We start from the raw sequence: 16,143 nt of genomic DNA, 5'->3' as shown, positions 1-16,143 counted from the left end.
ACCACTCTTCGATGGCGGCTTCAGTGGAGTGAGAAAACAAGCCTGGCTCAGACGTTCGCAGGTCCTGTTGCCTAGAAATAAACAACCGTACAATGGCCCTGCAGCACGAAGTGTGAAGAAGCCAAGTGTAAGCTGCAAGCTGAAATCTGGGAGTACCTGGTGCCAGGGTCTAGCATGTGGTTGTTTCTTGCATGTCGGAAGCAGAATTTCCTTACACCGGTTCGGAGGATGCATTTTGTTGAGCTGCAAAAACTTATCTCCGCTTCACACGCACGGGCTGCGGACGGTAGATTGGATGGTAATGTTCTTAAACTGTTGCTTGTGGTGGTGGCTGGTTTTACAGTTGATTGCAAAATTTACCTCGGAAAGACGAACAGAATTTCGACCTACAGGGTTTTGATTGTAAGTCTCCCAATTAGAAGATAAGATTGTAAACCTGTTTCATTCGCTCGAAACCTATAGACAGGCTGATCGTTTCCCATAGCAACGGCATCACTACTCGGCAGAACAAACCAAAACACTTCATACAGCCGCCAACTGATCCACTGCATCGTCGTTGTGACCAGGATCAGCCTACTAATCGGTCACAAGCAGCGGCGCTGTAGATAGGGTATGAAAATTTCTCCCTACACTAAAAGAAATTAGATGCAACGCGAAGCGCTTGATTATACAATCGTTATCAGAAACAAACAAAACGATCCAAACGATAAATAAAAAAAAAACCAGTTGGGGAAACACCTCCAATTTACATCCAACAATTCTGACAAGATAAATCGAAACAATGCACGAGTGCGTGCGATATGATTAAGAACGGTGTTCGTACACGGTAGCCCTTTAAGTTACATCCACCACTGTGCGCGTAACGAATCGAATCCTTCTGCCGCCGACTCGCGGCTATCTACTCTTGTTAGATGCACTCAACAGGTTGGCGCTCCCCCCCCAACAGGCCCCCAACAAGGCTGCCGGCGATCACAAAACACTCCACTCCATCACAATCGGTGACAAATGGCACATGTACGGTGTGTGGTACGGAACCCGCTACGAACCCGCACAGTTCGTTATCGTGCCACCGTCGCGGAAACCGTGGCCCGCGGGCTCCGGCCTATAAAAGCAACCGATTGGCGTGATAATGCGCCATACAGTTCACCTGCAGTGTACCGTGCGGAGCGGATCCCCATCTTTTTGCCTTGATACTTCGAAGGAAGGGTGCCAAGTGTCGAAGTGCACACCATGTTAGGACGCCTTGGGCTGCTGGTGGCGGCGATGCTGCTTCTGATCAGCATCCAGTTCGGCCCGACCGGGGCCAATTGGGTGCGACCGAAGGGCTACAAGCAGAATGTCGAACGGATGCAGCAATTCTACGGTAAGTCTTCTTCGATCGTCTGGTTCCCCGTGCATTATCACGGCACAAGGCCATCAAGTCACCGGGGGGCAATCGATTGAACAATTGTCCCACGAGCGGTAAAATTATCCGAGCGGTAAAATAATTTCGATTGCAATCAATCGCTCTACCGTAACGTATTCCACAGTTGAGTTCGAGGCTGAAGTGGGTCGGGAATTCCGTCAGTGGAAGCGCGATGCTGTGATGTCGCCACGGTTCCGTGAGCTGATCGATTCGGTACGCATCGCGCCGGAGGAGCGGGGTTACGAGCTGCGCGAGCTTCCGACGGCCCGCGAAGGACCGTTCTGTGGCATCTGCCGTGGGTTCGGTGGCTCGTTGCTGGAGTTCCGTCGCGAAGGAGCCTCGCGTCAGGAAGTGTTCGATACGGCGTTCGAACTGTGCGCGCTGCTTGATCTGCAGGCACCGGACATTTGCCGTGGGCTGATCGACCTTAACATCGATCAGCTGCTGTACATCATCGACAATCGACCCAACCTGCCGATCTCTTCGGTCTGTGCCGTCATCTTCCAGTCGGGCGCTTGTGACCTAAACGATGCGAACTTTAGCGCGTGGAGTGTAGATATCGATCCGAACGGGACACCGGTGACGGAGTCCAAGTCAGGTGCTCCTCAGCGTGGTCCGAACGATCTGAAGGTCATCCAGCTGACCGATCTGCACTTCGATCCAAACTATCGCGCCGGATACAATGCGGACTGTGGGGCGCCGGCCTGTTGCCGGGAGTCGCAAGGTATCCCTGAAGATCCGGAAGCAGCTGCCGGTTTCTGGGGCGATTATCGTGCGTGCGATACCCCCTGGAACGCGGTCGAGGATATCATCGATCGCGTGGCGGAGGATCACCCGGATGCAGACATTATTTACCACACCGGAGACATCATCGACCACGGTATCTGGGAGACGTCGATCGGGTACAACGTACGATCGATCAATCTGGTCACCCAGAAGCTGTTGGACAACTTCGCGCAAACGCCCGTCTACAACATCCTCGGCAACCACGAGGCGCACCCAACGAACGTTTACGCCCTGGGCAACATCGCACGGCCCGACTTTTCCACCAACTGGCTGTACCATCTGTCCGCGGATCTGTGGAGCAGTTGGTTGCCACGTACCGCCCAGCAGACGATCCGCATGGGTGGTTACTATACGGCACTCGTTCGTCCCGGTTTCCGTGTGGTGGCGCTTAACAATAATGACTGCTACACCTTCAACTGGTGGATCCTGTTCCAGCCCGATGCTCTGCGCGGTCAGCTGCAGTGGCTGCATGATGTGCTGCTGCAATCCGAGCGTGCGGGAGAGAAGGTCCACATCCTGTCCCATCTGCCCGTGTCGTCCGATTGCTTTAGTGTATGGCAGCGCGAGTATCGTCGGGTTTTGGAACGGTTCCGTGACACAGTCACTGCCCAATTCCACGGCCACACTCACAAGGACGAGTTCAACGTGTTCTACGCGGCGAACGATCCCCAGTTTGCTGTGTCCGTGGCATGGAACGGTGGTAGCGGCACGGCCCACACGAACGTCAACCCCAACTATGTCATCTACTACGTCAATCCGGATACATATGTGAGTGCCATGGAATGTGGTTTGTTGTGGGACAATATTTTGAAAACTATTGGGTTCTTCTCGTACAGGAAGTGACGGACTTTGAATCGTACGCGTACAATCTGACTGATGCGAACCTGACGCCCAGTCAGAGACCATCGTGGTTCCGAATGTACTCGTTCCAAGAGGAGTACGGCTTGAGCGACCTAAGCCCGGCCGGGCTCGACGAAATGGTGCGAAGGCTCGCCACACCAGCAGCGCGCGAAGAACTGCAACGCTACTGGGAGTTTAAGGTGAAGCTGGCCGATGTCGCGCTGCGAAGCGGATGCGACGAGAACTGTCTGCTGAATCACCTGTGTGAAATCGTCTCCAATCAGGCCGACGATGATCGGAAGTGTCAGGAGCTGACGGAGACGTTTTTTGACTGAAATAATCACAGCGTAAATAGCCCTTCAAGGACATTCCCATAATGCGTTTTATAAACGTAGAGCATTCAAAATGTTACCATTACGTGTTTTATTCCATTTCCGCCACGCTCCGAGGGGTAGCACCAGGGGGCCAACAAACCTTTACGTAGCTGCAGGGAGGTCAATTTTTCGATCGAACAATGATTCGGGATTTCCTACATACGTCCGATTGTTGACAACGATAACGTAACATACGCTGACTACATCAGATTGATGCGGGCTTGTATGGGGCCGTCGCGTGCACCTTCCTGTCGTCATCGCGCCGCCGATAGCGCGGTAGACATCGAAATTAAACGTTCTCTGTGTCAATCATGCCCACTCAATCGGATGGCTTCAATTAACAACCGTGATCACGTTTCACTGTATCACTCCCCTCGTATCGTTTCTTCGATGGCCGAGATTTTTTACAGATTTAAACGATGGCTGATTAAATTTTCTTTCAAAATTACTTATGTAAAAGCAAGTTATTGATTGCAAAGTACATTTCAAAAATATGGAATTGAATAGATTTGTCATCCTTTGGACTGAATAACGATATTTTTGTCCTTACACGTAGTAAAAGAAATTACTTCTAACTACTTACCACGTGTCGAAACGAACCGTTTCAAAATTGCAGTTGCTCCTAGTTGCGTACCAGTTTCGTAGTTGGCGCAATTAGTTGCATACAAGTCACCGCACCAGAAAACAAGAATCTGTCGGAAACGAGCGACGACCACGCGCCGCGGAGCAACGCATTCAGTTCGTTAGGGCGCAGTCAGCCGGAGGAATAATTCACTCAATTCCACTAGCACACCGGCCAAACAGTACAGGAACCGGTAAAACGATCAATTGGCGTACTCAACTCAATCACACGAAGGGGTAAGCACGGAACACCGTTTACACGACCGAGAAACGCTGATCAAAACAATGGTTGACAGTGACGATAGTTGACAGTTGTCGGCAGTCATGCCCAGTGAAAAACCTAAAAGCTAACACGCTGCCGTCCGCAGCGTCACCTCGTGGTGGGTTCTGTAAACACCAAATAATTTAAATTTAGGAAAGGAAAATTGCGAAAGGAAATTGCTGGAAAGCAAGAATCTGCTACATATTTTAAATCACTGCGAATACAGTACACAACGTAATAATGAAAAAATCGGTACACATCTCGGTAGAGTAATTTTATATAACGTTTTATTTCGATTTGCTTCAAAGATCCTGCGTGTGTATTGCTTAGCGCGTCTAATGATTATAACGAGAAAAACTTATATAGCGTCATAGTTTATGCTGTGATTATCCATAAATTAAGAGATGCGGTGAATGCCTACGCTAAGTCGTTCACAATGTGGGGATGAAAATTATACAACTGGAATGCGGGAATGCCAAATTAAAAAACCAGAAAAAGGAATTCATGAGAAGCTCGTGGTGCGACTCTAGGGTTGACAAAGGAACGGTTCCTAGAGTTAGATTAATAATACATTGCTGGAACTGGGGTTTGGTGCTCTTTTATGATTGCTTACGAAATAATGCCATAATGTTGCACTGTCCGGCGACAGTTTGCGCGCGAGCACCGTTGGCAAAATCCGGGACAACTTCAAACCGATCGATCATCGGAACAGGTAAACGAAACAAAAGTGGCATAAATTAGGTGGTCCTTAAATCGAGTCACTATAATTACACAGACTTCTAATATGATACACAAAGCACAACGAACTATGAAGAAGAGGCATTTTTGGCATATTATTTGTCTTGAACGGCGATGGCGCGTATACTAGGGCTACGCCATCTCTTCGTTTCACTCGCTGGTGCGGGCCTGGGTGTAATATGAGTTACTAGTCTAAACGTTACACGGTTGGTGTTTGCTGCTGAGTCGCATAAATTGCAAATCGTTTGCGACGATTGCTTCGCTGGTCGAATGGACGTCGTCGTCACCCGCCCGATTTCGCTGTGTCATGTGTAGATTACATATATCTAAGGTATATGAACGAACAGCGCTTTAAGTCTAGTGATAAAGAAGTATCGAAAAAACGGTCTCCAAACATTCGCCACACAAAATTCGTCCCGTCGCCCGACGTTTCCGATGGTGTATAATAATGTTTAACTTTATACTGGTGCTCTCGCCTTCGATGCTCCCTCTAATGTATAGACACCTCGTAGGTGCTTGTAAATTGTAAATTTATGTTTCGTTTAACACTGTTTCGCTCGCGTACCTACGCTTTTTTGGTCATTTTATGTGAACGAAAGGAATTTATAAGATCATCACGCTTTGGAAGACACGTGCCACGACCCGCCGCGGGCAACAATTTTGGAGTCACGTGTGTACAGAATAGGATTGGTGTTTTTGTTGTTCTTGCTTGTCCGAGTTGACATCGGACTTGTTTTACGATTGTCGATCGATCGTTTGGAAAAACCACTCGGTGAAGCGGCGCAACTGCTGCACGGCCGCTTGACTTTCGTCCTGCAGGCGTCGGTTTTCCTCCGTCAGCTTGCGCACGGCATGCTCCAGCGAGCGGCGTCGGCGCTGTTCCCGCAGTACCCGATCGGACAGCTGGCTCACTTGGCACTGCAGCTCAGGCAGACTGGAGCTGTTTTGCAGCGCCATCAAGGCTTGCTGCTGGGCGCTACTGCTGCCAGTCGATACAGGCGAAGCGGAACTCGGGGTAGACGATGAAAGGTCCACTCCACTTCCGATGCTGCTTCCGGTTCCGCTGATACTGCTGCTACCGCCACCATTGACACCGTTCGCCAACGTCTGCTGCTGCTGCTGTTGCTGTTGCTGTTGCTGCTGCTGCTGCTGCTGCTGCTGTTGTTGCTGAAGGTGATGCACACCGTTCAGCACCTGGCTGATGTCATCGTAGTAAACGTTACTTCCCGGGTGCGATTTGGCCACGGTTTCTGATAACTGCAATAGACGGAGGGATTGAATGTAGATTAACGTCGTCTGAATGTAAAATGTGCGCCTTACCTGTGTCATTGCTTTGGTTGCCGTGTCCACCAAACTGCTCCAATCCATCTCCTTCATGTCCGGGAGAGGAATTTTACCTCCACCACTTCCGTTCACTGTGCTGCCACCATTCATCGGTGGCGGGGCCGGTGGTGGCGGCATCAAGCTGCTTCCTCCTCCACCTGGCGATCCCCCGTTCTTCAAGATTCCTGCACCGGCACCGTACTGCCTGCGATTCGGAGACATCTTCAGATGATCCTCGTTCAGCAGATGATGATGCTTGTGGCCCATCAGCTCACTGGCCGGGCTGGAGCTGTTCGACGAAACGACGGTCGCCGGGCGAGCCGTCGTAAAGATGACCTCTTCCTCGCCTGACGTCACGCTCGGGCTGCTCGTGCCACCGCTTCCGCCATTGGTTAGCTTCACGCCGTTCGTTGCCGCCGAGAGTTGTTGGCTCGAACCAAGGTTGATTCCCTCCCGTGAGCGACTTTTCTGCGGTATCGGCTTCAGTCCGCTGGCGGCCGTCAAACTGGCGATATTGCCCAAACTGTGGCTATTCTGGTGCCCTTTCTGCATCCTCTCCATGCCTGCTCCAGTGTTGAAGTTGTCATCGTTCGCGATATAGTCCGGGTTGATCAGCTTCATCAGATCCTCCTGCAGAGTGCTGCCCGTGTAGTTGACGCTATTGCGCTGCGGATGGAGCTGTCCCTTCATAACACCGCTGCGGAGCTTGGTCTCACCGTTCGGCCGGGGGCTGTTGTTCCGGCTACTCGAAGCACTGCTACCCGACGTCGGCTTCTTTCCGTTGATGCCATAAATGTTCGTCGTCGTTGCGGACCGTCTCAGCTGTGACGGGGAGTTGTGCCGCGAAAGGTTTTCCTCCTCCGTAGCACTCAGATGGTGATTGGAAAGATTCTTCAGCGAGCTACTGTACAGTGGTTCCTGCGGCAACTGGCCCGAGCCTTGGTGAAGCAGCTGCTGGTGTTGCTGTGGGGACGTCACGTGACCACCGTCCGGCGCAACGCCACCGTTTGGCGTGTCGGCAATGATGAGCCGTTTCAGCAGGGCAACGTTGGCCGAACTATCACGGCCAGTGTTTAGGGCGTGCGTTGAGCCTCCTCGCGATGCCGCCGATCCTCCGGATTCGTTGTGCAACGACAGCGGCCGTGGGCTCGATCCGGCCAGTGGCAGTGAGTTGCTCGATGCCGTCAGCTTTGGATGGTGGTAGTTGGCTGACACTTCGTTCATCGGGGGCCCCGTTCCGCCCATCATCGACGAGGGACTTTCCTGCGGTGGATCCAACACATCGTACCAACGCTCATCGTTCGACGAGTGGCCACTCGAAGAGGACGTCAGTGTGCCCATCATATCGGTGTGGTTGTTGCTGCTGGTTCCATTAGTGCCCCCACCGGTCACCAACTGTTGTCCACTGGCGGCGGCGGCCGCCGTGAACGATCGACTACTACTTCCGGTGCCGTAGCCCGAACTGTTGCTCGATCGTGGTGGTGAAAAGTTGCGCTCATACCGTCGCCGGTGGCTGGCCGAAGACTGCAACTGTCCACCGGGAAGACCCTTTTTGCCACTGCCGGCAGCACCACCGTTACCGCTACCACCGTTACCGCCATGCTTCCCACCACCATCGAGCAGCATCGTTTCGTAGTCGTTCTCGTAGTTCATCGCATTGAAGCGACAGTTCTGCAGCGTGCAGCCACGTCGCGGGGCAAAATCGGCGAACGATTCAATCACCGTCACCGTCACCTGCGCCGAAGTCTTCAGCAGGTCGACCATCTGATCGTGCGACAGGGTCGCTACGGCTACCTTGCAGATCTCGACCAACCGGTAGCCCTGGCGCAAACCGGCGGCCCACGCTTGGCCCGATATTTCCACCTGCGTTACGACCCCATCCGGTTGCACGTGGAACCCAAGCTGGCCCATCGGGTTGCGGCGCAAGCTGAGCTCGAGGGCGCCGCACCCGTTCGTGACCGCACGCAACCGCTCGATCACCTCCAGCTGCTCGTCCCGATCGCCCGTGTCGCGCATGTTGAGCGTCACGCACTCGCCCTGATGGTGGTACACCCGGAGCGCATTCTGGCTCGTCGACCAGCCCAGAATGGCCTTGCACGGGGTAACGAAGATGATCTGCCGCGTGCACTCCTCGATCAGCACGAACGTTTCGGCCGAGATGCCCAGAAAGCAGTCCACTTGCGTCGCCTGGCCACTGTCGTGCAGGACCACCTGCCAGCAGAACGCACCCCGCTGCGACAGGTCGCCGGAGAAGCGTGGCTTCGTCGTACGCTCGCGCTTCTTGCTGGGGAAAATCGAAAACCGCTGCCCCGTCTCGACGACCGTGGCCGTGCAGTAGTTGGTGGCCAGATCCTTCAAGTACTCCTGGCGTGTCCGGATTGCCATCATCATAAACTTCACCGATCGGTGAGCCGCATTCTCGGCGTTGATCACTTTGGCCAACAGAAACTCGGCAAACTGTTTGCCGCGCGGAAAGTGTGACCCCGCCCGGACCGGTGGTCCAAAGACGGGCACATCTTTCGAGCGCGAGACCGCCACCCGGTACTGCGTGTGCTCGGTGCACGGTTGCACCGCGCGCACAATGATAAACACGTGCTGGAACTGGCTGCGAATGTTCTTCGGCGTGAACGGGTGAGCGCCCGGTTCCTGGAACACGATCGTCACGATGTCGTTCCCGATGTGGCGCTTGCGGAGCAACTGCTGCCGGTTGTTGGGCGTGAACGGGAGCATCGTCGAGACGTGGAACATAATCTCACACTCCTGGTGCGTCGCGTACAGCGAGTGCGTCCCGGTCGAGTCGGTCTTGTTGTCCAGCCCGGCCTTGTAGTGCTCGAAACCCTTCAGCCGGACGCGCGTCCCGATCGTGTCGAGAAACTCGTTAAACGCCGGTCCGGCCTCCTCGTTGTTGTACATGTCCTCCTCGGACGACTGGCCCGCCCGGCAGTACAGGATGCCGACCTTGTACTTGTTGGTCAGCCCCTGCTCGTCCAGTTTCAGCAGTTGCTGCTCGCACTGGGCCGTACTGACCGCCAGCCGGAGGCAGTTGATCTGCACTTCCGGCGCGACGTACTCGAGAATTTCTTTGGTATTGACGTGCTTGCCGGACCCGCGCGCATTCGGGATCGAGTCTTCGATGACGGAGCCGCGCAACGTGAGCAGCTCGGACGTGCGCACGATCAGCCGGTAAAGGTACTGTTCGCTCGGATGGGTCGTCGTCGGTGCCACGTCCGAACCGTGCAGGGCGAGCGTTTGCGTTGGATTTGGGTGTAGCTTTTCGCGCTTGATCGAGATCGCGACCGGACCGAGGTGCTCGTCCATGCCGAACCAGTTCTGGTGCTCCTGGCCGAAGAAGTACTGCCGGTAATAGAGTGCCCCGTTGTCGATCTGCTCGATCGGTCGGATGCCACGCTGGTACGGGCACGTGTTACCCTTCCAGAGCGTTTCGTTCGGACCGCACTCCAACACCGACACCCCGTACGCCAGGGCCGGTCGATGGATCGCTCGCTGCTGCTTGGCGGCTGTGCCCGAGGCCGCTCCCGTGCCCGCCGCTTGCATACGCGTCAGGCACACTTCGCGCTCCTCTTCGCCACCGATCTCGTTGCGGAAGAAGGGACAGTTCTCGAGCAGCTCGTTCTGCTGCCCATCACCGTAGTCCTCGTCCACGCCCTCACCACTGCCGGCACCGTCCGGTGTGGACGAGCGCGTTCCGTAGGTGGCAGCGGCCGATGCACCCGTTGTCGTGTTGCGTCGGCGTTCCAGCAGAAAACCGCGCAGTTTGGCCGCGTACCCCAGATTGGCGGTCAGCGAGCGGCAGTCGAAGTGGGCGAACGCACGTCTTCGCTGCCGTTCCTCGATGTCGGCCGACGAAACGGTCGTCGTGGTGGAACTCGCACTCACGTTCAGACCCAAACACAGCTGACTGTCATCCAGCGAGGATGTAGCGCCGGCCGCGGTGCTGGCGCCCGATGTAGATCCTTGCTGCGAACGCGACTGTTTGCCGTTCGAGGCCCCATTGGCGCTGCTGGTGCTGGATGACCAGAGGCGATGGAATTTGTTGCGCAGCTTCGGACTAGCGTTGGCACCGCCTCGGTCCACGACATCTTCGGCTCCGTTGCTGACAGCGCCCGATCCGGACACACCGTTCGTGCCACCGTTGGTGGCGTGACTGTGACCGTGATGCTTGTTCAGCGAGTAGATCAGCGACGAGGCGTCCACCAAACCGAAAGGTTGATACTCTTGCAGCATGGACAGGAATTTCTCTCCCGGCGTCTCCGACAGTGGCTGGCCGTGATGATGGTGATGGTGATGATTGTGATGACGATCGGATGATATCACATCGATCGACCCGTGGCTGCCGTACTCTCGCCTCAGGTTCGTCCCGGCGCCAGCTCCCGGACCACCCGGTGACAGATGATCGTGGCCCGGTCCGCCGCCATGATCGTGGATCAACTCCAGGCTCGAGTTGCTCCGGTACAGGTGGTCCGTGTGGCCATGCGACGGACTGAGCTTTGTCGGCCCCGGACCCAACGCGCCCATCTGCCGCTGGGCGTACGAGTAGCGCTCGTGCAGCGAGTTCCGCACCAAATTGGCGTCAACCCGGGCACGCCGGACATTCGACCGGTAGTACTCGACCGCGTGCATGGTCCGTTCGCGGGCGGATGAACGGTTCTGTGGGGGCGGTGGAGGCCCCCCTGGGTGGACACCTGGCGGTGGTTGCGGTGGCAGATGCATTCCCGACGGGGGCAACTGATGCGATGAGTTGCGCTGCTGCTGCGGGTGATGCTGTGGCTGCTGAAGCGGCGTATGATGATGGTGTTGCTGCTGCTGCTGTTGCTGTTGTTGCTGCTGCTGTTGGTGGCCCATCATTGCGATGCCGTTACCGGTAATGACCGGCGCTGGCATCAGCTGCGGATGCGCCGCTCCTGATCCGCCGCCGCCGCCGCCGATGAGAGGTGGTGGTCCTCCAACCTCCGTCAAGTTTATCATCCCATTGCTAGAATCCTACAAAGAGACGGCGAGAACAGGGAACATTAGAAGTGGCCGCTGTAAGTCAACTGTACTTAAAATTTGAGCTTTTTGCGAAATAAATGACACAGCAACTAACGATCGAAGCAGGGTCTCGGATCGATTCGGATCGAAAACCCCGAAATCCCTTCTCTACTGGCCGTTTACTTTTGAGAGTAGTTTCTCGGTTCACGCTGTTCACGAATTCCAGCTCGGCCAGTGTTGGGGTGCAGCGGGGCCCAATTGGGGCATCCCGAAAGATGCTCCGATCCAGTGCGGCCTAATTATTGGTAATTGTCTTTACCACTCAACGGCTGTGCGCCGTTGCGGACGCAGGAAGAGAATGTAGCAGACAGTGTGACCCGGATACCCGCGGGGAGCCTTTCGACGAACCTACGGCAGAATCGCCAACGATTTTCGGACTCCCCGGCCGGAGCTTAGCAGCGCCGCCCTGGAATGTGTTGCGGAAAAACTCGGTTAGGGGCCCATTGGCACGCCAAGTTCATCATCGTTTTGGAAGGTTGGCGCGGCTGGTTTTAATATCCGGAGTCGTGCCGCCGGATGGAAGTGTCATTTTCTAGTGTGTGTGCGAGGGCAGAAGTGGAGCGTCGTCTTACGGGGTGCCCGGCATCGGTTAAATGTGAGATTGATGGACTTTAAGCTACTACGCAACGTCACTCCGTCGCTCGCTCGGCACACGGTGTTCATCAACGGGAGATGAAGTGGGCACTTTTTCAACCGGGCCCGGCGAGTGGATTCAATATCATCGCGACGACGAGGAGACGCTGAGAGAAAGTGTGTCCCAAATCAATGACCAACCCGAGTTGGAGGGACGCACCACTCATCAGCAACTGATCATGTTTACGCGATCGCGCATTAGGCTTTTGTCATGATTATATCATTAGAGCCTGGAGAGGCCGATAAAAGGCTGCCGCTTCGAGGCGAAACTGCTTTCTCATAAGGAAGGCCAAGAAAAAGGGGATCATATAAAAATTAAGGCTCCGTTTTTCTAACGGCGGCCGTTTAACCTATCGGCGTCCGCGGAACAGGGCAGCAACGGCACCCGGATGTGATGATAGGCCCACCGTTTCTCGATGAGACGGCAACCTGACGACTCGACCGACGCCGTCGCAATCGTATGCAGTTTGGGGACCAACCCTCTCCTGCCGCTCTCCTATTCCGTCCGGCGTCGCATTGACCGGCGTCTCTTCAATCTAATCTAATTTTATAGCACATTAACACTTCATTTCGGCCCGACCCATTGATGGCGGGCCTCGGGTGCGGTGACTGGCGCGACGTCTTCCGTTGCGGGATGTCAGAATCGGGATGAGCATCAATCATGGCGTCCCTCCACCCCGCAGGGTGATTAAAACCCGCTCGCCTGTCGCTCGCTCCGAATCCGAAAGGAAGAAAGCAATTCGGTTCGGTTCGATTCGGCGGGAGGCTCGGTTCCAAAAAAGGGATACCATTAAAAATGGAACCCAAACACACACATATGCGGACCGGGCGATGCAGTTACATGCAGTGTTGCGACCCCGGGGCGGTCAGCTGGCCAAGAATGGGAACTCCAAATTAGAATCGGTGCCGTCGTCGTCGGTGGAGATTTTGGGTGATCCTCATCTAACGCGCAACAGCTGCCAATTGGGGCTTCCAGTAGGATGTGCGCGCGTGTCGAAAACACGGACCCAAATTACTTTCAACCCAACCCAAACACACACCACCACTGTCGACCGACCATTTTGGGTCGATCGATCGATTTGATGCGCTGTCTGGCGTCTGACTTCTTCCCCACGGCGGTTCTTCTGACGAAACCGGAGAACGAAGACGAAGTGCCCTCGAAACTGTAATTGTACCGGGGGGCTCGGCCCTGGCCACAGCCCTGTTGCATTTGTCTTGCAGTCAGAGCGCCCTGGCGTCAATTAAACTGTCGAAGAAGTGCTGGATCGATCGATGGGAGAGAATCGGTTTCTATGGCTTCACAGCCGCTCAGAGGTCTTGGCGCGACCTCAGGTCGATCGGTCGCACCCTCGGGAAGGGTTGTGCCCTTTCCAGTGTGACATGTTAAACTTCTTTCGCGCAGTGCCAATCGTTCGCCAATTACGACTCGGATCGATCGCTTGACTTTTCGCGCTGGTCAATCACAGTCCCGTCGATCACGGACTGGCGTTGCTGGCGCAGAACACTTAATAGCCCGTAATAGCCGAGGTAGGTCTAGGTCCCGGTGTGGTCACCCCAAGTCGCCGCCTGTAAGAACCCTTCTCTTCGGGGCCGCGGAATCGCAAAAGGGGTTTACTGCCTTCGTAACGGTTTTTCTTGACGCGCGCTTGCAACCCCTTCCGTCCTAAGAGACCTTAAAGCCTGTCCGCGTGCGGATGCGGCTCTAGGAAGAGTTTTGAGTGCATCGCGTCTTGCGCGTCCGTGCGCCGGCCGGAGCCAAGCCGACACGGAGTCAACGAAAGTAGGAAAACGTGTTTGCCGCAGCCGGCCCAGTACGTAAACAAGGCGGCGCGCCAAAACCCGGCCCGTTTCGAGACAGAAGTGTACCATCGTCGTCGTCCCAAGGAGATCTCTCTCGCTCTGTCTCGGTACCCTAACGGATGTCGCTAGAGCGACACGATCTTCTTCTTCGAAAGCGGGACCTCCAGTTTTCAACCGGTTCACAACCAGTCCTACAGGGGCCAATGTCGACCCGATGCTGCATCGGACTGCCTTCGAAGACTGCCGCGCCGTGTGCTCATCGACCCCGGGGTGGGAAAAAAACGTAAACAAACCATTCCGTTCCATGAACTGGATGGCGGAGATTATGATGCTGCTAGGCTCTAATGCGCTAGGTGCTAGGGTGTTGACAAAGTCTCGGCCGCAGCTCGGGTGCCTCCTGACGAACCCCAGGCGAAAAAGGGCTGCGCGCTGCGTCCCGCAGGAATTGTATCAACAGATGCGGCGCAGTGAAATAAATCTGCGAAACACGTTTTCTCGGCCCGTGAGACTTCTGGATCGGTACGGCACAAAAACGGCCGACCGGCGCTCGACTCTCTTACGCCACATTGGCTGGGAATGGAATTATCAAAAACAATTACGAGTCGTTTATGGTTACGGGCTACCAAACCGGGCGCGCCACGAACGAACACGGCAATCTCTTCGACAAATGCAACGCAATCGGCGCTTGTCGTGGCGAAGCGAACAGGATTACGATGGATGTCTCTGGGAAACTCCGCTCCGCGTGGCTAGTTACAGCCGCCACCTCAGAGGACCCCCATAATCGGTAAGATTCATTCGCAGGAATGTTGACCCCGAGGGCGATATGTGTGCGAGGGCGCAGCGGCAGCCTCAGGAAGCCTGTGAGTGTAGGACAAACAACATTCCTTCGCCCGGGAAGGCCTTGCCACCGGTGATTATCCATTTTAGCTAATTGATGCGTTATGACTATGCGCCTGGTGTGACTTCTCTCGGATGCACTAAAAAGGAAGCAGGAAACGTTAGCACGTTTAACAACATCTCTGCCTCGGGCTAACGGTTTTTCTTCTACGGAGCACCCAAGCACGTGTCCGGCGGCCCCGACGGTCGTAGATTCCCCATGAATGAACCCCGAGAGCGAATGAGGAAGCGTCGTTCTGATGCTCTCGGGCGGGCGTCAAAGTCATAAATTCCCAGGAAGTGGCCACACTGGCAGAAACGATAGGGGTGTGAGCGAAGAATATTTTATCATCGTCATCGTTTCCGAATGGGCTTGAGCTTGAGCTGTTTGCGCTGACGCGAGGTCTGGACCAACAAACAATTTGTGCTACAATTGCAACTATTGTGCCACGTCAACAACGATCAATTCCGGTGTCGAGTTTCAATAATCTGAAGATGAACCAATAAGACCCCTGCGGGTGGTCTATACAAAGGAGCAATTTGTGGGATGATTATGTTTGTGTTTCGGGCAACTCAGCAGCATCAGCGAGCGACAATCTTCCTGCTCCGAGCACCGAAAAAAGAAGGTCTTCCTCGCGGCTCCACGGTCACCACAGCTCACACAGCTTCGTCTTGGCGCGGGTTGAGCAACTCGAATGCGTAATGCATATTATGAGGTAACATTATCCTATCGCGCTGCCCCGTCATCCGTCAGCGGGACAGGAACCGGCCCCGGGGCAGAGATCAGTAAATAAATAAATAGAGTCCCTCACGGAGTACAGACCAGCTCTCTCGGAGTTCTCTTCATCCGGGCGCACAGCGCGAAGATGCATATCACAACGCGCTTCGGGAGGCATAATGTGACGCGCTACACATAAGAATAGAACGCACGGGACTTGCCCACGACACGAGGTGGAGCCTCGGACGGGTATCAGTTACCACACGGACCGGTGATCGTAGTACGTAGTGGATAGACGTGTAATGGCCGAGACGGTGAGCTGTGCGCACTTGTGCACTTCATAAATATGCAGCTCTCCCCGCACACCCACCGCACCGCGTTGGGGCCATGTTGTGGGGATGTTGTAGCCCCCAAGAGATACTCCTCCCTACTGGTGGCTTCTGATTGCTTCCACCTTTGCACTACATCAACTTCGACGCACGCGGCACGGGGTCTTGCGAGTAATCTTATTATAGTAGCGCACCCTGGGCGTTAGTCCGCCCGAAGACGCCAAGAAGAGGAAGGAATAGGAAGACTATCGAGAAGGAAAAGGGCATCGCCAAGCGTACGATTACTGTCCCCAAGACGTTTTCGTTCCGCGTACGAGGTTTGTCTCCTTGGACTAGGATTTAGACGTAAGCTAGGCAGACTAGGTAGTAAAATCGTGCCGGTTCCACCT

At 54.8% G+C, this 16,143-nt stretch overlaps 2 protein-coding genes across 2 annotated transcripts in view; one reads left to right on the top strand and one right to left on the bottom strand.

Annotated features, from left to right (window-relative positions):
- Positions 1-1,232: 1,232 nt before the first annotated feature.
- On the top strand, positions 1,233-3,400 carry LOC131209775 (sphingomyelin phosphodiesterase-like). Its single transcript, XM_058202912.1, has 3 exons — positions 1,233-1,363; positions 1,530-2,959; positions 3,028-3,400. The coding sequence occupies exons 1-3, from the start codon at positions 1,264-1,266 to the stop codon at positions 3,364-3,366; spliced, it is 1,869 nt and encodes a 622-aa protein (XP_058058895.1). The 5' UTR covers positions 1,233-1,263; the 3' UTR covers positions 3,367-3,400.
- A 1,713-nt stretch (positions 3,401-5,113) lies between these two features.
- Positions 5,114-16,143, bottom strand: part of LOC131210386 (signal-induced proliferation-associated 1-like protein 1) — a 45,838-nt gene continuing 34,808 nt past the window's right edge. The window contains exons 2-4 of the mRNA XM_058203628.1: positions 6,508-11,350; positions 6,347-6,423; positions 5,114-6,283 (exon numbers count right to left, since the gene is read on the bottom strand). Coding sequence (XP_058059611.1) covers positions 5,762-6,283; positions 6,347-6,423; positions 6,508-11,350 — 5,442 coding nt within the window. The 3' untranslated portion in view covers positions 5,114-5,761. The remainder of the gene's footprint in view (positions 6,284-6,346; positions 6,424-6,507; positions 11,351-16,143) is intronic.

The sequence above is a fragment of the Anopheles bellator genome, chromosome 2 (genome assembly GCF_943735745.2).
Source record: "Anopheles bellator chromosome 2, idAnoBellAS_SP24_06.2, whole genome shotgun sequence".
In the NCBI taxonomy this organism is placed as follows: Eukaryota; Metazoa; Arthropoda; class Insecta; order Diptera; family Culicidae; genus Anopheles; species Anopheles bellator.
Note: the sequence above shows the minus strand (reverse complement) of the source record. Positions and strands in the feature narration are given on the sequence as shown.

What these genes read in the sequence shown, in the direction of transcription:
- LOC131209775 (XM_058202912.1), top strand. Translation starts at nt 1,264, where the DNA reads ATGCTGCTTCTGATCAGCATCCAGTTCGGCCCGACCGGGGCCAATTGG. An exon ending in ACGGATGCAGCAATTCTACG is followed by an intron (nt 1,364 to 1,529) that starts GTAAGTCTTCTT and finishes CGTATTCCACAG; the next exon opens with TTGAGTTCGAGGCTGAAGTG. An exon ending in ACGTCAATCCGGATACATAT is followed by an intron (nt 2,960 to 3,027) that starts GTGAGTGCCATG and finishes CTTCTCGTACAG; the next exon opens with GAAGTGACGGACTTTGAATC.